This window comes from Dacryopinax primogenitus (assembly GCF_000292625.1).
Source record: "Dacryopinax primogenitus strain DJM-731 SS1 chromosome Unknown DACRYscaffold_2, whole genome shotgun sequence".
NCBI lineage: Eukaryota > Fungi > Basidiomycota > Dacrymycetes > Dacrymycetales > Dacrymycetaceae > Dacryopinax > Dacryopinax primogenitus.
The window spans coordinates 1,714,871-1,735,065 of record NW_024467199.1 but is presented as its reverse complement, the minus strand read 5'-3'; the positions used below and the strand labels follow the sequence as shown (position 1 = coordinate 1,735,065).

Sequence of the window (20,195 nt, the reverse complement as noted above, 5' to 3'; positions counted from 1 at the left end):
CCCTACATATCATCCTCACTCCCTGCACACAGACGTGGGTCTCGATAAATACGAGTATATTAGCTAGAGCAAGAGTACAATGTGTGCACAACGGTAACATATTGATCACAACCCCAGAGGGATCCCCGCGCATGCGCTCGCGCTTAGCAGCATCCTCCTCCTTGCTGCTGCGGCTTCTGCCCGCCTTGGGGTGTAACAGTCACGGTCGTGCCTCTTGAAGGCTGGATGACTTCGTCGGCCGCATCGAGAGATTTGCTCGAGACGATGCGGTAGATGTCTGGCGTGCGTGTGTGAGCGTGTTAAGCCTAATAGCTTTAGGGGTGAGGCGCACCAGTAAGGATCTGCTGGAAAGCAGCCTCGACGTTACTCGCGTCCAGCGCAGAAGTCTCGATAAAGCTAAGTCCGTTATCCACTGCACCCATGTCAGCCATCAGCCGTGAGCGCACTCCCGCGCAGGTCGGCACTCACTAGCAAACTGTTTCGCCTCATCGGTCAACACCGCTCTCAAATGCTTCAAATCGCTCTTATTCCCCACGAGCATAACGACAATACTTGAATCCGCATGATCCCGCAACTCCTTGAGCCACCTCGCGACATTCGCGAACGTCGGCTGCTTCGAGATGTCATACACGAGCAACGCGCCTACCGCGCCTCGGTAATAGGCAGAGGTGATAGCGCGGTAACGTTCTTGACCTGCTGTATCCCAGATCTGGGCCTTGACGACTTTCCCGTCAACCTCGAGGGAACGGGTGGCGAATTCGACCCCGATGGTGGACTTGGAATCCGGGTTGAACTCGTTACGTGTGAAACGGGAGAGGACTGTGGGCAAAGGGTGGGTTGGGAGGAGTAGGGGAGGAGAGAAGAGGGACGTACGGTTCCTGTGTAATGGGTTAGTGGGTGGGAGGGAGGAAGAGGAGGACGTACGATTTCCCTACTCCAGAGTCGCCGATTAACACTACCTAGACAGTTATATATAAGCACATGCGCCTGCTGACGTTGCTGATGCCAGCATACGCCGAATCCAGCCAGATGCACGTGAACGTACCTTGAAGAGATAATCGTAGTTTGATCCTTCTGCCATCCGAGTGGTTGCGTGGAATGACAAGTAGAAGTAGAAGTAGAAGTAGAAGTAGAAGGAGAGGTAGAAGGAGAGGTAGAGGTGAGAAGATATGTATTGCAAGTGTACCCTGCACCGTGTCGACTCTGTGCGTTGAAGTCGGAGGCTGACCGGAACCGACCGGCGTTGATCCGCCCTATTGTGAATGAATAATATTAATGAACAATGAACAGTAAATAATGAATGAATATTTCCCCTATGACTCCCAACAATGTGACAACGTAGAACGTAGCAACATAGATACACGTAGTCTAGAAATATAACGCACTCCCTTTCCATGACTCTAGTAATTCTGCCTCTCTCCAGGGCATAACCTTGACGTTCATCGCCAGATATCCCATGCTCACAAGGCCACACCACCCCGCCAGGGAAAGGACGAGCACGGGCCACATCCAACCCCTCCGTACCGTCTTCCCTTCCGTATCCGCCTTCCCCTCACCCTGTGCAGCCCTTCTCGAGGGAAAGCGCCTAGCAAGCGCCCGCTTCCCGCACCCATACGCGTGCCACAGCCCCGCACCTACAATCCCCGCATACACCACTCCCGCAGAAACGGGCCACGCGCGAAGCCCGGCAGCGACGTATTCCATACTAGCGCCCCCGAGCTTTGGGGCATGGAACCGGTTTGCATCGAGGTGCAATGCCAGGAGGCCTAGGAGGGGGTAACCTAGGAAATGGGCGATACTGGGTGGAGGATGGGGCAGGAGCAGCAGGCGATGTAGCAGGCCGGAGAGGAAGTGCGTGCCCAGGGAGGCAAATAGGATTGGCTCGATAAGCGGGGTTTGGTAGACTTCTCGAGCGGTGAGGAGGAGCTGGTTGGCACTGTCTGGACCTAGGAGGGGGACGACGGCAGGGGGGGCGAGGTGGATTGTGAGGAATATGGCGAGGGGGATGGCGGAGATGTACTGTAGTTGGGAGAGGTGGTGCAGGAGGTAGGAGCGGGTTGGTGAGTGGGCACGCCAGAATGTTGTCCACCTGCTGGGAGAGGAGGAGGAGGGATTGGGTGTCCACAGTGGCATTGCGGTGGTGAACAGGGAGGAGGAGGAGGTGAGGGATGCAACGCAATTCCGACTGAGATAATTGGCCGATATCATCGGTTATTCAATTAGACTACAACAACAGTACATTCCCACTTCATTCTTACAATTCACAACAAATATCATGATACAGAAGCACCAACTCCCTCTTTATCCTTTCTTCCAATCCATTGACACACCTCTACGCCTTCAACCTCTTCGGATCCCTAAAAGCGAGTGTAGCCCCCCTCGCCCTAGATCGCGCATCAGCACCTCACTTCCCACCCAAAAAAGCGCAGCACTCACCCCCAGTTCTCCCACCCAGGGTCGAAGTACGTGCTACGTACCCACCGTCAGACTTACAGCGCAGACGAAGAGGAAAGAAGGAGGAAAGGCGCACATGTACCCTCTGTCTTTCGGCAGCGCTAGCGACTGTGCAAACTCCCAGTATTCGGCCGTATACCGTTCATTCGCTTCGGCATTTATAACTCCCAGCGCGTACTGTTCCCTATCAGCTGGGTTCCTGGTACTTCCCTACGATTGCCGTGAGGAGGGTGGGGGGGGGGGGGGGGGGGACGCACGACTTGCAACATCCACGCAGGGTCGAACGTCCCCGCAAACGCGAGGTTTGGGTCGTACCGGTACTGGACGAGGAAAGCAGTGATATCCTTTCCAAGGATCTGGGCTGAAGCCTGGGGTGCGTGAGCGTTACCGTCAGTTTAGCTTTGAGGATGTAGGATGAGGGATGAGGGACGCACTTGACCGAGCTTCTGGACAAGAACTTTCTCGTCTTCGAACTTGGGGACATTAGAGGGCGCAGAGCGGGGTTGGGAGTTGGATGCGCACCTGTACGTTTGTGGAGAGGACGACGTGGGGCATCTTCAGTCGAGGCAGGAGTGAGTGAGAGGGAGGAGGAGGAGATGTCCAGCATGCCTCCACTATGTATATATCTTCGTGTGTGAACGCTCACCCAGTGACCGCCATCCACTTAAGGATATTGTGACAGTGACGATGACAATAAATAGCCGTGACAGTGACGGGGTAGAATGATGTAATACTGGTGGCTTTCACTAGGCCGCTCTCCTACCAAACTTTCAGTGGGACAATTGCATTCGCATTACCTGGTAACGCACCACACAGGAGGGTTGGACCACACAAGGGAATGTTACTAACTGTTCATGCGGGAAGCCGCATATGCTGTGAATTGTACATATAGGGATAAAGACTGTAGTACTGTAGTCCAACTGCTAGCAACTCACTCATTTCGCTGGATCCTGAATGACCGGCTGAATCTGTCGCGTCCACGCTTCGATCCGGGACTGCGTGTCATCCGATCCTCGGATATAGCTCTCCGTCGGCTTGATGTCTGATTCGAGCTTTTCCCGAGCCTCGGATAGCTCAAGCCACCTAGCCTCGTCTGCAGCGGACATGACGCCTTTGGTGGAGAATAATGTGTTGCAGACGTGAAAGAAGTCCTCTGCCGGGACAACAAAAGGCTGTGGCTTCTGCGGTGGTGCTCTCCCAGACAGGCTCTTCTTGAGAGTCTTCCTCTTTTTCGCACGGGGCGATGCTGGTGATTCCCATTGAGGAGGCTCGTCTTCAGCTCTCCACCAAAGTTCCCGCGGGACGGTCGTCAGCCGATCGATAGCCAAGTCGAGTTCATCGCAGCAGCTTCTGCTTGACTTACGACAGCACGGACAAAGGAGAAGCATCGGAGAAGATCGCCAACATTGTGCGGGTCCCAAATTGCAACCCTGTGGAGTTCAACATGCTGGGATCATGTGTCAGTCAGTTCGGGGTTCGAGCGGGAATATCGCGCACGTTATCACTATTGAGCATACAAGCGATTACCGCGATATGTGCGGTACCGCATGCCAGACCGTACTGCACTCTCTTTGGAAGTCCCAACGCCGCTCGTTGTCGCTAGAGGTAATGTCCGGCAGGGGTTCAAATGCTCTACACATCCGTACCCTCTGCTCCATTCTGTACGATGTGAGAGTTAGCACGTCATCAAGAAGAATAGACTGCTGTGCTCACAAAATCGCCACATTGAACGCATCCTGGTCTTCTTGGCTGTTCAACTTATCGTCACAGCAGATCCGCAACATGAAATCAATCGGGCCTCGCATCATTAGCTCGGAAGGGTGGACTCCGATTTTCTTGACTTCTTCCACCTGGTGAATGTGCGTGTATATGACCGACAGGTGCGGGATATCTGCTGGACCTATGTTTGAGGTTGACGTGGACGATGGCGGGATCCAGACGCTCTCATCGAGCTCAGACAGAGCACGCGCAAAGCGCACGTCCCTCTCACTTATGTGTGTATCTTCGGACCACTGTGCAAATCCGTTAGTCCGACGAGTTGGGGAATAATTAGAAAGAACTGACGTTCTTGAGGGTCTGTGGAAGGAATGGGCCACGGTGGCCTTCAGGGAGCGAGATAAAGTCTGAGCGAATGACATCTGGCATATCTGCCCAAGGAACTCCTGTGTCTCCTGCTCCCTCCCTGATGTACATACAATCTGCATGGACGGAGCACAGGTAGTCGTGGAAGGCTTCGGTATCTTTCAGATCGGCAAACTCCGATGCCGCCATTGGAGAACGTTGAGATGTTGCATGCCTAGACCATATATTAGCTATCTAGGGCTGCCCGAGCAGGGGGGTATCGCAGACCTGCGCTTGGATGGCATGATGAAGCTGTTCTAGTGTGCGACCGCACCACAGTCACAATGCGTATGGTTCGGACGCGAGGTGAGATGAGGAGCGCAATGTTTCGGGATGATGAGCTGTTTGGAGTTTTCCAAACGAGTAATATAATTCAGTGCATTCGGGGTTCAGAGCATTCAAGGTCAATGACTTGTTGTTGTAAATGAGAATATGTAGACATGGAGGTTCAGGGAAGAGGTATCACACTCAGCAGAGGGGCGGGTACGGGACGCCATAAGGGGACGACCATGATCGCAATCGCAATCGGAATGGGAGTCGAAATATCGAGATCGAGATCGCTGTTTTCTCAAGATGAACATTAGTGCTATGACGTTTGCAATATGCATGGCTGGCGATCCCCATCACATCTCACTAGCGTGACCTCACAGGAAGGCGTCCAACAGCCACAGCCAAAAGAGGTATAAGAACTCCGAAGCTCAGCAACTTCCTTTCGCCAACTTCACCGTAAATTCCCATCTCAGCCCATTCACTTCCACCAACAAGCATAACCATGTCAGATCAGATCTCTGAGGGCGACACTGTCCAGTCCGTTTTTCCATTCCCCTCCAAATTAAAGCCTAACTAATCCCCCAAACCCCCCGTAGCTGGAAATGGGGCACCAGCCACCCCTCCGGTACCGTAGCCGAGATCGTACCAGATGGAGAAGCTAAAGTGACGAGCCAAAAGGGGAATGTGATCAGCCGGAAGGGAAGGGGGGAGGAGGACCCGGCGGTGAGGATTGAGCGCCAGGGGGTGAGTGCCGTCTAGAACAGGAAGCGAGGTTCTGACTGGAATGAGTAGAATGATGTTGTCAAGCTTGCTCACGAGTTGGAGGAGGTGGACTCGTAGGCTAGGCGAGCCATGGCCGCAGCAGCACAGCATTAGAGTTCGAAGATGATAGATAGATGCTACATTACGGCATCATATTGTCCAATGTACTGATCGGAAGAACCCTGGCTCCGGAGGTCAGATCATCATCAGTACATGTTCTTGCGTGTTTCACATCAATGCACAACTTGTCCAACCCTGGGTTTATAGGCCGATGATCAGCCCATGCCATTGTACTGCACTGCTCTCTGTACAACTGTACAATATTAATACTCCTTTCCTGGCCAGCTGAGACGCACGCTGGATATCCAACAGCTGGCAAACCAGTGCTCAAAATCATGCTCCTCTATCAGCGGGGCGAACTTCAACTGCTGTAGAAGTCTGATGTAGACGTTCCGCCGGTCGTGGACACAGAATGATCGGGAGCGAGAATGGAACTGCTCTGCTTGCAGCAGATGTTGACACAGGCATCCTGATCAGCTGCAGCACAGCACCGCTCTGCGCTGCGCTGGGGGGGGTATAACTACCCTCGCCCCACCAGCGCGGGAAGGGTATATGGCTTGTTTTTTACGCCGCTTGCCTGGAGAGTCAAGCGACTGCCTATCGTTCAGTCCTAGTGTCAAGAGGATGATCCGACTTGCCGGCGGCTGTTTTGGGCGCTTGAGGGAGTTTAAGGGGAAAGGAAGGGCGAGTGGACTCGAAGAGCTCGGGTGGGAGGTGCTGGACCGTGTGTTAGAGCTGGTAAGTCGTGTTAGGCCGCGTGGGGAATGTTGACCGCTGACGAGTGTAGGTCGCTACGGATATGCGGGCCTTGCTTGCGCTAGGAAGGACGAACCACCACTTGCACGCGCTGTCCCTTCCGTACATCTATCGCCGGATCCGGATCTGCCTTTCACCCTCGCCTGCCCGGATGCGTAGCTCTAATGAGCTCATTCGCTCCCTGCTTGCGGATGATATTCGCCGACCGTATGTGAGGGAGGTGGAGGTGTATGGTGGTGGTGGATTAGTAGGGGATGGAGCGGGAGGGGGGAGGAGGTTAGAGGGCGCCGAATGGGGGACGGTACGATTCCTCTGGGGCCTGCTGTTGCGCCTTAAGCATCTGGACAAGTTCGAGTGCGCATGATTGCGTCCGTGCTGGGGAGTACGCTTTGCTGACCATGGATTGGGAACAGATGGCTCACCCCACTCCTCCCGCCGTCGAATATGACGGCTTTCCTCGCCTCCCATTTTCCTACTTGCCTCCTCTCTATAGGGCACTGGGATGGGCTCCACCCGCGTTCCTTCCCCCTCCGACCAGCGAGGTTGTACAGCCTCACCGTCGTCCTCTCGTATGACGCGCTCGGTTCGTCGGAAGAAACGTGGAAAGACCGGCTAGGGGCAGTACAGTGCGTACTGAGAGAGGGGAAGGACCTGCGGCATCTGACGCTTAAGCTTGTCGGTCCACAGGGGAGTAGGGGAAAGGGGAAGTGCGCCCTTGACCTGAGTGAGGTGAAGCGGTTCCCACCCCTCTGCAGCCTCAAGCTCGAAGGATACCGTTTTAGCGCGTCGCATGCCGCCCACTGGCGCTCGGCGCTCGACGGCCCCAAGCTGGAAAGCCTTTCTCTCCGCGGGTGTAAGGGTGTCCCCCACTTCCTCGGGGCGCTGACAGGCCGCTTGCGGCGGCTGAGCAGCCTCACTCTGGCCGACAATTACTGTCCTTCTGGGGAGAGGGGCATGGCCCCCATCGTGCTCGCTTCGTTCCTTATGGGCCTGTCGCTGGAGGAGCTCTCCATCCCTGGGGAGTATCGGGCTGTGCTGGCGCACGTACACGGGGAGACACTGCGGGATCTTACCATCCACACACGGGAGCGGGGGGACGGCAAGCCAAGGGATACGCTAAGCGTAGATGAGCTCGAGCGTGTGGCAGACTGGTGCCCTTCCCTACGCTCGCTCAGTGTCGACCTGGACAGGAGGCAAGGCTGGCCAGGAAATTTCATCGCCGCGCTGGCACTGTTGAGGTTGGAGAGGCTGAGTGTGTTCTGCGAGCTGGGCCTGGGGTGTCCGCCTGTGCTCCAGAAGCCGGAGGTGGGATGTGAGGAGGCTAGGTTGTTGTGGGCGATGGTGAGCCGGTACAGGGTTCTGCCTGTGCTGGAAGTTTGGGTGGGGGAGTGGGAGCGGCCTCTAGGTGTTGGGGAGGAAACAGGGGGAGGGAAGGGCGAAGGGAAGAGGTGGGCAGGTTGGGAGACATATAACCGGCGCTGGTGGAGGGCGGAAGCGCGAGGCGGGGAAGTGGAAGTAAGGGAGATGGGGGAATGGAAGGGCCGCGATCGTGTGCAGAAGGAGGGGAAGGTGACGGAGAAGAGGGTCGCTTGGTATTTGGGAGGAGGGGAGAGGAAGATCTTGCAGGAGTTGAACAAGTTGGGATAGAGTGGCGGCAGACCAAGTGTTATGTGGCTCTAAAGAGATTTTTATTGTCAGAAGTATTCGTTATGTATCGGGATGTTGTATTGTAAAGCAGTTTGTTGTACCGGGACAGTCGCAGCCAAAAAAAAATCTCGAGCAAGTCTGTCGCCAGTGAGATTCTTGCCCAGCAATTTTGGAGTATTATGTCGTACAGACAAACAGCCAAGAAATCGAGTCAACCCAAGAGCCTAACAGCTAGCGGCGACGCCGCGAGGCTAGTTGCCATCGCATTTCCGAAAGAAGGCGCATTGACAATACAAAACCCCGAGAAAAGCGGGGTATTCGATCTCCCACCGGGTTCACTTCTGGCTTCTGGTTCTTGGATATCACGGGATACGGATCTCGCAGAGTTTCATGTGCGGAAAACACACGTGTGCTATAAGGGGGCGCGTTGGTGAGCTGACTTTTGACCACACGCGTAGGATGAAAGTGTCTGCGTGAGGAGGGAAGATGTTTTCGATGGTGTTCAGAGAGGGGCGGGTGATGGCGTCGAGCGACATGATGGAAGGCTTATCGGTATCGTGTGCGGATTCATGTGGAGGTTATCATTTCGAGTCACCGTATGGGATAATACATACAGACATACAAGGTTGCAAATGCTCTTGCACAGGTTGGACCATATTGTTCGGGTGAATGATTCGGAGTTGTCCGGTCCTATTGTTGAATTACCATTATGAGGGCGTTTGTTCCCAAGCAACCGCAAGTCAGTCCGGGCAGGGTGCATCCTGTGCATAGGAATTTATATAGAAAGTTACGGGCGCATCAGATATTTCCGACCAAGGCGGAATGTGTAAATAGTTGATGGAGGAGAGAATGGAAGGAATAATTATAATCAAAAGGCTTGGCCTTGTGTTTGAGGAAAAGGATTCACCGCCACCGAATCGCAGTGAGGTAAGGCTGACCATCAGACCGCCCGTTCATGTTGCTTCTACACCACCACCATCTGCACCGCTTTCCATTCTCTGCTTTGCTCCTCTTGTTACTGACGACGACAACGCTGACGACGACGACGAGCACCGTCTGTTTGGGCTGGTACTCCTGACTTTGGAACGCTCCACGGACATACCACACAGTTCCGTACCGAGACTCGTCATCATCCCCTCGACGGCGGGCGGATTCCATTAGGCCGGACAGGAGCTGCGGAAGGTACAGGGCGTATCCGCGAACGAGCACCGAGTACTGGGCACGTTGACTGCGGCCCATGTCGCGTACGCTTGACGCTGCTCACTCGCCGATACAATAACGCTGCGTCGTCTCTTTCTGACTGTTCAGTCTTGCTCATCTTGTTACTCCTTTACCTCGACAACTACAACCACAACAGCTAACGATGGACGACCTTTCAACACGCGAGATCACTCGTTTGCCTACCCCTGCCCCATCCGATAGCGGTTGGCCATCGACCTCGACGTCTTATCTCGCCCTCTCTCCCTCCTTCTCTTCCACCCCTCTCCCACCAAGCGCAAGCGGGAGCAGTACTTACCTGTCGCCAAACATCCCAACTCAAGCGCTCATGCAACAGCATGCATTACCCAAGTCCCGCTCCGCCCTCTCCCTCAACCTCACCGGCTGGGAATCTGGCGCCCAGTCCCGGTTCATTAGCGCCCTCCCCTCTCCGAGCCTCTCCAACGCGGGTAGCGTGAGTGATTTTGCCGAATGCGAGCGGGATATGGACAGCACTCCCGGAGGAGGGGGTAACAAGACGAGCAGCTTCTTCTCCGCCTCCTTTGCTGCTACCCCTCCACCTCCTCCGTTATCCATCCTCCCCCAACGCTCCGTTTCCGTATCCGTTCGTGGGAAACACGCTGATGGTCAGATCCTCGGATTGTCCTCCTCCCCTGCGTATCGCTCCATTTCTGCTGAGCGCAGCCCTGCACGCGCAGATAGCATGAACGCGATATTCTACACCCCGACTGGACTCGGGAGCATGACGCCGGCACCACCGCCCGCGTTGCGCCCATCACGCCCTGCCTCTCCCCCTCTATCCGACGAAGGTGACACAGGAGAAATGGAAAGGGGCCAGATTGCGGGACCCTCCCAACCCCGCGTCTCCCTGGAACTGTATGAGGACGACCTGACGCCCAAAGCGGAAGCGGCGCTTAGGCGAAGAGACAGGTTGCGACGTATATCCGGCCATGCGCACTCACTTTCCGGAGGCAGTCCATCAAGGAGGAAGATTATTCTCCTCGATGAACCTTCGCCGTACACCACAAGCCCGGATGGGTCGCCCGTCCGCGCCCCACACGCGCATACACATGAACACGAGCATTCACACTTGCACGAGGCATCATTGTTGCCGGAAAAGGAGTTTGAGAGACCGAGGTCTGCCACGATCAATAACGGCGCAGTGGGCTTCACTTTTGCGCCTGAGAAGCCATTGCCACCAACGCCCTTTACGGCGCCTGCGGACATGGGGAATGGGGACGGGGAAAGACAAGAGAAGCAAGAGCCGGAACATCATGCTCCACATCTGCACCGAGAACCCCACTCCACGCTCGCCGAACGTGTTCCACACGAGCCGCTCCACCGCGGCGCATCACTCGTATCGGACGACCTTACCCTCACTCTCGTCCGGGTCCTTGGACAGGGGGCATTCTCTTCTGTCTGGTTAGCGCGGGACTCCTCTGGAGCCTTGGGTGGAGGAGACCCGAAGGAGCGAAGAAAAAGTGAGAGCTGGGCTAGGATGAGGAAGGATCGGAAGATGGCGGGATTATCGCCAGGTCCGAGGGCTCCAAGCGGTGGGTTCTTTAGCGGGAGAGTGGCTAGGGAGGAGAGGGAAGGTAGCGTGGTGCTTGATGAGGAGGATGGGGAGGGAGGAAGTGCGCCTGGGCGGGTGGGGGAAAAGAGGGAGAAAGATAGGATGCTGCATGTTCCCGGTGGTGGTGGGGTGGAAGAGAGAAAGGAAGGCAGGCTTGTTGCCGTCAAGTGCCTTGATAGGGCCATGTGCGATGCCAATGATCGGACAAGGATCAGCTTTGTGCGCGAGGTCGAGGTGCTTCGGGTATGTTCATCAGGGCGCTTACGCGGTTTGGCGTCTCTTGACTCACTTTCCCGGAATAGCATGTCTGTCACCCATCGATCGTCTCCTATCTTCACTCGTTCACCACTGTCACACATCATTGCCTCGTCCTGGAGTACCTCGCTGGCGGGGAACTCTTCTCTCTCCTGGACAATGACGACAAGTATAGGCGGATGACCGAACCACTCGTACGACGAATGTTTGGTGAACTCGTCAGAGCTGTCGGGTGGATGCACGGCGTAGCGCTCGTGCACCGGGATATCAAACTTGAGAGTGCGTGCGCCTAATCAAAGACCCATGTGCTTAGCTGATCGCATTATCTAGATATCCTCCTCACCTGTGACCCCTTCTTGATTTCCTCCTACCCATCGCTGGACGATCTCCCGACGCCGCTGCTCAAGCTCTCAGACTTTGGGCTCTCCAGGTTCATCGATCCTGCCAAACCTCTATTACAGACGCGATGCGGGTCAGAGTCCTATGCAGCACCCGAGATCGTCATGGGTCAGAAATACGATGGCCGCCAAACAGACGCCTGGGCATGCGGAGTGGTCTTATACGCGCTGGCCACACGCGTGCTGCCCTTTGACCCGAATGCTACTGACGCCCATGCCGGCACGGGGGGCAGCTTCCGCGGAGGCCGAGAAGGGCGCAAAGCGCTCCTCTTCCGGATCGCCAAAGGCGACTATTCCTGGCCGAAGGACCCACGTCCGTCCTTCCCCGTGCCCGACATGCTTACACCCCACGGGACGATTGACTCCGATCCTGTTCGCTCGCTCAACCTTGCTACTCCCGGACTAAAACACGTTGTCGCCCGGCTCCTTGTGCGCGACCCCGCCAAGCGAGCGAAGGTCATCGAGTTATGGGACGACGAGTGGATGCAAGGCCCAGGTGCACCGGCTCCGCCGCATCGTGATGCAGATAGCAAGCGCGCGGAACTGGTCGATGGAGATTCGATCGGGGAAATCGCACGGAACGAGGTTGTCTAAAGCCCGTCCAATCCCTATCCTTCTCTGCCTATGCGGTGGTGAAAGAGTTGGTTGATGCGTGCGTCCAAAAGGGCGCTTGTATTTTTGTTGCTATACCTGCGGTTCCATCTGGAAACCTAATACATGCCCTGACATAGCTTAGAATACCCTCTACTATCTGTCATTGTGCTTGATTCCTTGCTTCTTCCTCTGATGTGCGTAGCGTTCTTTTGTTTCTTTTGTTTCTGTTCGCTTCAAGTGCTGGAGCTTGCACGAGGTTTGTTGTACTTGTTGTTGCTCCTACTAGGAAAAAAGGTAAGAACAGATAAGTTATGTCTGATAGGACTAGGCTGTACATATCTTTCTATAGAATGACTAATAGATCAGTGCAGTACAGCAAAGTCAACACGGAGATGCGCTGCCCTAAGATGATCAAGTGGCGATGCTTCCAGAATGAAACTTGCTCCATCGATGCCCCGGTACGCGCCATTGCTTTCACACATCTCCGTTCTCGTCACCCACTGGATCTACAACTCCTTCTTGCTGACGACCACACTTCTAACTGCGTTTACTTTTGACTCTTACCATTTGCAACGAACCCCCAAGTATTCAAAATCTACTAAAAGGACAAAACGATGGCTGAGGGCAGCAACTATGACTATCTCTTCAAGGTACAATGATGAACCCAGAGATTGGAGATTGTGTTCTCATGTGCTACAGATCGTGTTAATCGGGGAGTCTGGAGTCGGCAAATCGTGAGTCTTTCTCACTCCCAAAGTACGTCAACTTCCGCTAATTGTTGCGCAGGAACCGTAAGTGTGCATCAACAACGTGGAGGACGTGTGGCTGAGCATGTGACTCGAAGTGCTCTCGCGATTCACGAGGAACGAGTTCAACCAGGACTCAAAGTCCACAATCGGTGTCGAGTTTGCGACACGGACAATCAATGTTGATGGCAAGGTGGTCAAGGCGCAGATATGGGATACTGGTGCGTATTCTCTCTCCCCACGCCATTGCTCCTGCTCCTTCCCGCGGTGACTGTGCTAATGCCTGTGCAGCTGGACAGGAACGGTATCGCGCTATCACTGCTGCCTACTATCGCGGCGCAGTAGGCGCGCTGTTGGTGTACGACATTTCCAAGCACGCGACATTTGTGAACGTAGCAAGATGGCTCAAGGAGTTGAGAGATCATGCGGACAGCAACATCGTTATCATGCTTGTTGGAAACAAGAGCGATCTCAAGCACCTACGGGCAGTCTTGACGGACGAAGCGAAGCAGTTTGCCAGTGCGTGCTAGTGCATCAGAAGTTGTGCACGTGCTGATGTGTTCCGCAGCTGATAACGGTCTGTCATTCATCGAAACGTCTGCGCTGGACGCGACGAATGTCGAGGCAGCCTTCCAGACCATCTTGACCGACATCTACCACATCGTATCGAGCAAGGCACTTGAGACGTCAGCAGACGCAATAAGGCCATCAGGAGGGGAGAGCATCACCGTTACGCCGAGCCAGGAGCCGAAACAGCAACAGAAGTGCTGCTGAGCGTGCGTGCATTCAAGGGATGGTCATTATCATGCTTTCCGGTCCTCCCCCCTCCTCTGTCCTTGTATTCCGTTCGCCCCTACCTCCCGCTAGAGCAGTGCCGGTATGATATGCATAGTCGCGTCGCCAGGTCATTCCCGGGTTCAAGCGGTTACGTCTTCCTTGTACTAGTACCTGGATGAGCTTCTCCCTCTTGTTTCATTCAATTGTCATTCAATGATACCATTTCTACTTCTACATATTGACTGAGGGTACGCATACTGTGCTACATACGAGCAAGATGAGCGAGCGCTTAATCGTCTATCGGAGGGTGACAAGCTCCTCAGACGACGTCGGATGGATAGCGACGGTCCTATCCAGGTCCTCCTTCGTGCATCCCATCCTGACAGCGACACCAAAGCCCTGCATCATCTCATCGCTCCCCATGCCGATGATGTGGATGCCGACGACCTTCTCCTCTGGACCAACGCAGATGACTTTGTACGACGTGGGCTCCTTGTGCGAGTCGTCGTTGAACATGCCAAAGTACATCGCCTTGAACGATGTCTTGTATATCTTGATGTTCGCGTCGCCGTACTTTTTACGAGCCTCCGGCTCAGTGAGGCCAACAGTACCACAGGGCGGGTGACTACCACACGTCAAAATGATGCCCAACTGAGTGGTGAGAGGACTCACGAGAAGACAACAGTGGGGATGTTCTCGTACGACAGTTTGTCGTCCTTGAACTGGGGACCACCGTACAGGCGGTTCGACGTCCTTCGCCCAGCGGCAATCGCGACAGGGGTAAGGAGGTACTTGCCCGCACAGTCACCCATGGAATAGATGTGGTCAACAGACGTCTTCTGGAATTCATCCACGATAACATCGCCCTTCTCGTCAACCTTCACGCCAATCTTGTCCAGGTTGAGGCTCTCGGTGCTTGGGTGCCTGCCAATAGCCCAGAGGAGACAATCTACTTCGACGCTCTTCCCGTCATTGGTGAAGACGGTGAGCGGCCCACCCTTCTGGCCCTCAACCTTGGTTACGAGGGTGTTCTTGTGCAGGTCGACACCGGTGTGGACAAGCCAGTCGGTCAAGACATCCTGAAGCATCGGGTCGAACGTGCGCAGAACCTTTTCGTGCCGGATCATTAGGTGCACGTCGCTTCCGAGGGTGTGGAAGATCCCAGCGAGCTCAACTGCGATGTACCCCGCGCCGACGACACAGACACGCTTCGGGCGGTGCTCGAGCTCGAAGAACCCGTCTGAGGTTATGCCCAGCTCTGCACCGGGCACGTCCTTAGGGATGCCCGGTCGCCCGCCGACAGCGATGTAGAACGTATCGGCAGTCATGTGATCGACAGTGCCGTCACGGCGCTTGACGGCGACGGTGTGCTGGTCGACGAAGGAGGCGAACCCATCATGGAATTCCACACCCTCCTTGTTGAAGTTGCGCTCGTACACGCCGTTCAACATGTGCACGTAGGCATCGCGCTTCTTCTTGAAGTACTCCCAGTTGAACTCTTGGCTCAGAGCCCCTGCGTCCGGATATCCGTAGGACGCGGCGGCACGCAGACGCTCCGCCATGTCAGCGGCATGCCACATGAGCTATGAGACTATTAGAGTGTGCGAAAACGCATATATGCGGACTCCTGACCTTTTTCGGCACACATCCTACAGGTCAGGTTAGCATGTAGCTAGAACGACAGCTGTTTTTCTACTCACCAACATTGACACAAGTCCCACCTAGCTTGCCATCCTTCTCGATGACAGCTACCTTTTTGCCATACATCGCCGCTCGGCGCTGTAAACCGAAATCGTGATATTAGTCATGGTTTCCTCAACGTCCAGCTGAGCCACTCACCGAGGCCCCACTGCCGGCGCTTCCTCCACCGAGGATAATCAAGTCATACTTCTCGTTCGACGTCGACTTTTCGATCGGGGCCATTTTTTCTGGAGTGGTGGTGGTGAATGTACGAGAGATCTACGAACAACAAGTGTTGTCAGTAACGTAGTCCCCATTCCCCGGATACGCGAATTGGGGAGGCGAGCACGCGAGCAAAGGGAAAGAAGGTATGCTGACCGAACGAAGTCTATATGCAGCAGCAGCTGAGCTTGTCAACTTTGATGTCGTTATCTGAGAGGGATGGGAGTGAGATGAGAGCAGTCTGGACGTGGACGACAGCAGGCGCATAAATAGCGAAAAGGATGAGGGACACTACCGGAAACTCGACAATAGGGATGCCCTGAGGTGCTGACAAGGCCTTGCTTCCCAGAGTCCCTCAATGGATCTGATGCTCACGTAAGGTGTCACCCCCGCGGACAAACTCCATATTAGCAAATTTAGATGATTGATAACCGGATTAATTTTTGCACCGGACAGCTTTTTTTCCTTCCTCTCTCTCTTACACCCTGTTACAATACAAAATGCATACCGCCTACAACATCGACGTCCCCGGTACCTGCGGAAAGCGCGGCAGAACGCCGATCTGCTTCCCTCCGGTCCGTGCTTGCTAAGCACGGAAAAACTGCGCGTTTCTGTTTGTGGAAGGATAACAACTGTGTTTCGCCAACGTTTGAGCATGGAGGGGGCCGCACAAAACATCGCCGACCCAGAAGGTGTGGTGTGTGTGAAGCGTGTCGGGCATATCGGTGACGTTGCCCATTGTTGGCAGTCCTCCTATGCACTGCCATTTCATCCCCATGCTCTGGAGCTTTATCCCACGACATTTGTATGCATCACCCCTCCACACCATCAGAACTGCATTGTACGAGTGCGGACAAAAGTGCACACCCACGAAGGAAGGAACACCATCAAAAGATATATCTTACGTGCAGAGAACGCATCCCCTACAATAGCTGGTCACACTCGAACTATATCGTACACGAACTATGGCGTGACGAGGGATGATGAAGGGGGAGAAAGCTTGGGATGATCGTATGAGGGTACAAATTCGCGGAGTGCAGTGTTCGTACACTACGCTTCGTGCCCGTGAATGGTGAATTGGGGGGATTTCGAAGGGTTGAGGTAGTACAATCGGATTGAGAAGAAAGCAAAGGGGCAGAAGTACGAATCCCGGAAATCGAAACCGAATGGACGAACAGTCCGGCGTTGAGACGTGTAGTGATGGTGAACAGATTGCATGGGGTGTTTGGTGTGGATTGTGGGCAGATTGTACACTTGCAGAGCCGAAGAAATGGGTATTACACCGAAGAAAACGACGAACGAAGTGAAAATCACAGAATGTGTTGTGTCGCTCTTCTGCCGCTTTCGGCGCTGCACAGCGGCGCTATAGGGAGAAGAGAGGCGGTTGTTTTCGGGTGACCAGAAAGCCGAAGACGAAGACCGGAGAACGGGTATGCCAAAGAGGAGATATCGGCGCCGAGATAGGACTGGCAGGTTGCTTGCAGTGCGAGGCACGAGTACAGCTGGGTGGGGTGAGTGAACCGCCCAGGGACAAAGCCCTGCTGCCAGCGTCCTGCGTATGTTATCCCCGCCTGCCTTTCGTCGACACTTTCTCAACGCCCGCGCTAGCCGACGTGAGCCTAGGCTTGTTGTCTGGTGCATCCTCGACGTCGCTCTCCGTCGAGTCTGTCTCGCTCGAAGCGACCCTCTTCTTCTCACGTGCGATACCAGGCTCGTCGTCGTCGTCGTCGTCGTCGTCGTCATCTTCGTCGCTGCTCTCCGAGTCGCTCGATTCGCTTGACTCAACCACGTGCGGGTTCGGTACATGCATGGAATTAGCTTGTTGCAAGGAAAGTTTATTCTCCTCGTGTTCGGGTGAAACGGGGGTTGCGGGCGTAAGCTCCAGCTGGAGGGTGTTTGCTTTCCCGATTCCAGCTTCCGTTCCAAGCATGTCTTGCTGATTGATTGCATCAATCGCGGTGACAGGGGCGAGTGGGGGAGGCAGTGGCCGATGATCCTTGTCGCCATGATGTTTGTAAAGGTGATGATGATGATGATGGGTAGTAGGGGGTGGGAGACTCACAGCCCGATAATGATGTTCGTCATCGACGTGTGGAGTGCTTGCGCCGGTTGCAATGCCTGAGTTAGCTGCGGCTGACCCGATACTAGGTTGAGGTGATTGAGAACGGGATGAGAGCGCGGATGACAAGGTAGATGCTGTCGGGGTAGTGCGAGTCGAGCTGTGAGCGGAGGGTTGGGTCTTGGCATTTGTCGAAATAGGTGGTACCGACTGGGCCTGCGGGACGTTCTCGTTCTCTTGTCCGTTCTTGGCCTGTTCTTTCTCCTTCTCCATTTGGGCCTTCAATTCCCTCTCTCGTCTCCGTTTGCGGACCCAGGCCATCCCGCTTCCGTCGTCGGAGTCCTCGTCTACTCCGCGGGAATTGCCTCCGGAGTTATAAACCGTCTTCCCCTGCACACTTTGCCACCTGGTCTGAGCAGCAGCTTTCTGACTTCCCATTCCTCCATATCCCCATTCAACAAATTCGGGCTCCGTATATTTCTCCTGCTTCTGCCTCCCACCGCCGTACACCCTTCCGTTCAGCAGCATTCTTCTTTTATCGGCACTGTGAGCCCGTGTATGACTGCGAGAAGGATTTTCCACGTCAGAATTCGCGGAGATCATCTGCTTTAGCGCGCTCCCGCCAAGAAATTCCTCTGCGCGTTTCACCTCCCACTGAAATCGATCCGGATTGCTTCCGCTGAGGCCCCCAGTAGAGGTTCTCCGCGTCAACTTGGTTGACATGTAGTCCTCGCCGTCGTCCGTGTCCGGAGATAGGAAACCGCCTTTAGACGATGATTTAGCCAGGAAAGGAGACAGGAAACTCTTGGTTGCGGTACCCCAAGAGCGAGGTCTCTCCTTGCGCGTAGCGGTGTACTCTTCCGCTTCTTCAGTAGACGCAATCGACTCTGGGCGACTCGATGCGAGCTGTTCTTCGATGCTCACTGGAGGACTTGCGTCCTTCGTGATTCCGAAGCTTATCGTTCCCTCATCCTCGACCATTTCGACCTCCTTTCCATCCTCGTCCACCGCGATTGCTCGTCTCGGATCTGGAAAGGGTGCGAACCGGATCTTGCGTGGTGTGCCGAGGGGGTTCTGCTTGTCCTCCTCGGAAGAATTCGAGGTTGGGGTGAGTGCACGGGGTGGGTGGTGCATGACAGGGCTGGTACTCGCTGGTGGGGAGGGGAGTGGAAGGGGAGTCGACGTCGGTGACTTGTAAGCATTGAGGAGGATGCCTCCAGCTCGTGGAGATGAACCGGATGCGAAAGTGATGAATGTGGGTGGAGGGGAGAGCAGGGAGGGTGAGAAGTGATAAGACGAGGGACTACTTGCTGTTGCCATTTAAGGTTATAGATTTGTTCGTGTAGTAGTTGGGGTGTTGTATTCGTGTAGACCGGTCAATTATAAAGGGGAGGTGGACAGGACGGAGATAAAGAGAGAAGGGGGGAAGAGAGGAGAGAGGAGATGATGGTTAAAGAGAGAGAGAGAAATGAAAAGCGGGATCAAGTGACGGTCTATGTGGTGTCGAGGGGGGGGGGAAGAGGGAGAAGTGACACTCACATGCCAAGCCCACCCAACTGAGACAATCAGGGCTTCCCTTCCCCGGTGGCGCAATCCCGCTATGGCTCGAGATCTTCCTCTTCCTTGCGCATGAATCGGCGTTGTATATTCAATACACACAGCATCGGTAACTTTCTTACTCTCTCTCACTCGGAAATCGCCGACTCATCATATTCCATCTTGCCCTTGCACCATCCCTGCAGACAATTCACCATAAGGCAAGACTATCAACATCCGCGGTGTTGCAAACCGCCTGTTCCTGTACCTCGCCTGCCGATGAGGAAATCTTGCGTGCTCGCCGTCTTCGAAGAAACCGCTGGCACGCGATGGCATCTATAGAACAAATGTGGTCAACCCCATACAGATCGGTGGGGAGGCGACGGTGGGGTGCTCGACTCAATGGGTAATCGACATTCTAGGGCTTCTCCGGGGGTGAAGGCTAGCGCACGTGTGCAAAGTGCACATGCTGCCGGATCCGGAGTCTAAGAATGCTTGGCTCCGTCTTGGACCCTTTACACACCCAGCCCCTTATTGGATATACTGAGACATTTCCCTCTTCAGGGGCCATCAACATCCCCCGCCCGACCAGCAGTCCGCAACATCCGCGATACCTCTGCTGTCTGCTGTCACCGCTGTCCCCTCCACGTCCACCTAACCTGCTCGCCTGACCAGTCGGCGGACCACAGCACATCCGCAACAACTGGGAATCCATCTGAACACGGACCGCTGTATAACTCGGACCTCGCGTATCGCCCAAATTGCACTAGTTTCGGAATGGTCCGCAGTCGTCGTCATCCATCTCGCTCTCCTTCCCTTGGCGCTCAACCTATCTCTTCTCACCTCGCAACATACGTGTACACACTGCGCCGCGGATGCTCTCAAACACTGTGCGAGATCTAGACATCGACCCTGTACAAGCGAGCCTGCTCCAGAGTGATTCAAGGCTGTGTTGTACGCAGGCCGATCGTACATCTCGCTTCTTCCTGTCCGAGAAACCCAGCGTTCTCGATCTAGCCCTCGCATAAAACAGCGTATTGGAAGACCCTCCCCCTTCCGAGCCTTAT

General features: G+C 54.8%; 8 protein-coding genes across 8 annotated transcripts; 2 read left to right on the top strand and 6 right to left on the bottom strand.

The window, feature by feature from the left end:
* Positions 1-143: 143 nt before the first annotated feature.
* DACRYDRAFT_45700 (ras-domain-containing protein) lies at positions 144-1,081 on the bottom strand (the record flags this gene model as incomplete). The annotated part of the gene is made up of 6 exons (XM_040774659.1): positions 144-277; positions 332-412; positions 469-819; positions 874-878; positions 925-959; positions 1,046-1,081. 6 exons carry the CDS (start codon positions 1,079-1,081, stop codon positions 144-146), a joined length of 642 nt encoding a protein of 213 aa, XP_040632710.1.
* Positions 1,082-2,332: 1,251 nt separating this feature from the next.
* DACRYDRAFT_104302 (Tautomerase/MIF) lies at positions 2,333-3,009 on the bottom strand (the record flags this gene model as incomplete). The annotated part of the gene is made up of 6 exons (XM_040767903.1): positions 2,333-2,384; positions 2,437-2,469; positions 2,531-2,664; positions 2,712-2,822; positions 2,889-2,927; positions 2,977-3,009. The coding sequence occupies 6 exons, from the start codon at positions 3,007-3,009 to the stop codon at positions 2,333-2,335; spliced, it is 402 nt and encodes a 133-aa protein (XP_040632709.1).
* Positions 3,010-3,389: 380 nt separating this feature from the next.
* On the bottom strand, positions 3,390-4,820 carry DACRYDRAFT_113852 (uncharacterized protein; the record flags this gene model as incomplete). The annotated part of the gene is made up of 6 exons (XM_040769710.1): positions 3,390-3,884; positions 3,952-4,053; positions 4,101-4,113; positions 4,168-4,466; positions 4,519-4,750; positions 4,804-4,820. The coding sequence occupies 6 exons, from the start codon at positions 4,818-4,820 to the stop codon at positions 3,390-3,392; spliced, it is 1,158 nt and encodes a 385-aa protein (XP_040632708.1).
* A 527-nt stretch (positions 4,821-5,347) lies between these two features.
* DACRYDRAFT_104300 (uncharacterized protein) lies at positions 5,348-5,685 on the top strand (the record flags this gene model as incomplete). Its single annotated transcript, XM_040767902.1, has 3 exons — positions 5,348-5,382; positions 5,442-5,589; positions 5,638-5,685. The coding sequence occupies 3 exons, from the start codon at positions 5,348-5,350 to the stop codon at positions 5,683-5,685; spliced, it is 231 nt and encodes a 76-aa protein (XP_040632707.1).
* Positions 5,686-6,976: 1,291 nt separating this feature from the next.
* Positions 6,977-7,477, bottom strand: DACRYDRAFT_20185 (uncharacterized protein). Its single transcript, XM_040771838.1, has one exon. It carries the CDS (start codon positions 7,213-7,215, stop codon positions 7,036-7,038), a length of 180 nt encoding a protein of 59 aa, XP_040632706.1. The 5' UTR covers positions 7,216-7,477; the 3' UTR covers positions 6,977-7,035.
* A 3,262-nt stretch (positions 7,478-10,739) lies between these two features.
* DACRYDRAFT_20184 (kinase-like protein) lies at positions 10,740-12,254 on the top strand. The gene is made up of 3 exons (XM_040771837.1): positions 10,740-11,104; positions 11,164-11,395; positions 11,447-12,254. Exons 1-3 carry the CDS (start codon positions 10,964-10,966, stop codon positions 12,106-12,108), a joined length of 1,035 nt encoding a protein of 344 aa, XP_040632705.1. The 5' UTR covers positions 10,740-10,963; the 3' UTR covers positions 12,109-12,254.
* A 391-nt stretch (positions 12,255-12,645) lies between these two features.
* DACRYDRAFT_20183 (glutathione-disulfide reductase) lies at positions 12,646-15,827 on the bottom strand. Its single transcript, XM_040771836.1, has 11 exons — positions 15,690-15,827; positions 15,471-15,590; positions 15,332-15,410; positions 15,264-15,280; positions 14,304-15,214; positions 13,423-14,256; positions 13,146-13,373; positions 12,952-13,075; positions 12,916-12,918; positions 12,808-12,843; positions 12,646-12,758 (listed from the first exon to the last, which is right to left on the bottom strand). Exons 2-6 carry the CDS (start codon positions 15,552-15,554, stop codon positions 13,929-13,931), a joined length of 1,419 nt encoding a protein of 472 aa, XP_040632704.1. The 5' UTR covers positions 15,555-15,590; positions 15,690-15,827; the 3' UTR covers positions 12,646-12,758; positions 12,808-12,843; positions 12,916-12,918; positions 12,952-13,075; positions 13,146-13,373; positions 13,423-13,928.
* A 700-nt stretch (positions 15,828-16,527) lies between these two features.
* Positions 16,528-18,743, bottom strand: DACRYDRAFT_20182 (uncharacterized protein). The gene has a single exon (XM_040771835.1). The coding sequence runs from the start codon at positions 18,724-18,726 to the stop codon at positions 17,095-17,097; it is 1,632 nt and encodes a 543-aa protein (XP_040632703.1). The 5' UTR covers positions 18,727-18,743; the 3' UTR covers positions 16,528-17,094.
* Between the last annotated feature and the right edge of the window lie 1,452 nt (positions 18,744-20,195).

Excerpts from the sequence above, each read along its gene's own strand:
- DACRYDRAFT_20185 (XM_040771838.1), bottom strand. The coding sequence starts at position 7,215 with ATGCGACGCGCTAAAACGGTATCCTTCGAGCTTGAGGCTGCAGAGGGG.
- DACRYDRAFT_20184 (XM_040771837.1), top strand. The coding sequence starts at position 10,964 with ATGCTGCATGTTCCCGGTGGTGGTGGGGTGGAAGAGAGAAAGGAAGGC. Across the intron at positions 11,105-11,163 it reads GCGAGGTCGAGGTGCTTCGG|CATGTCTGTCACCCATCGAT; the intron begins GTATGTTCATCA and ends TTCCCGGAATAG. Across the intron at positions 11,396-11,446 it reads CCGGGATATCAAACTTGAGA|ATATCCTCCTCACCTGTGAC; the intron begins GTGCGTGCGCCT and ends CGCATTATCTAG.
- DACRYDRAFT_20183 (XM_040771836.1), bottom strand. The coding sequence starts at position 15,554 with ATGGCCCCGATCGAAAAGTCGACGTCGAACGAGAAGTATGACTTGATT. Across the intron at positions 15,411-15,470 it reads GCGCCGGCAGTGGGGCCTCG|CGCCGAGCGGCGATGTATGG; the intron begins GTGAGTGGCTCA and ends TTCGGTTTACAG. Across the intron at positions 14,257-14,303 it reads ATCCCCACTGTTGTCTTCTC|TCACCCGCCCTGTGGTACTG; the intron begins GTGAGTCCTCTC and ends GACGTGTGGTAG.
- DACRYDRAFT_20182 (XM_040771835.1), bottom strand. The coding sequence starts at position 18,726 with ATGCACCACCCACCCCGTGCACTCACCCCAACCTCGAATTCTTCCGAG.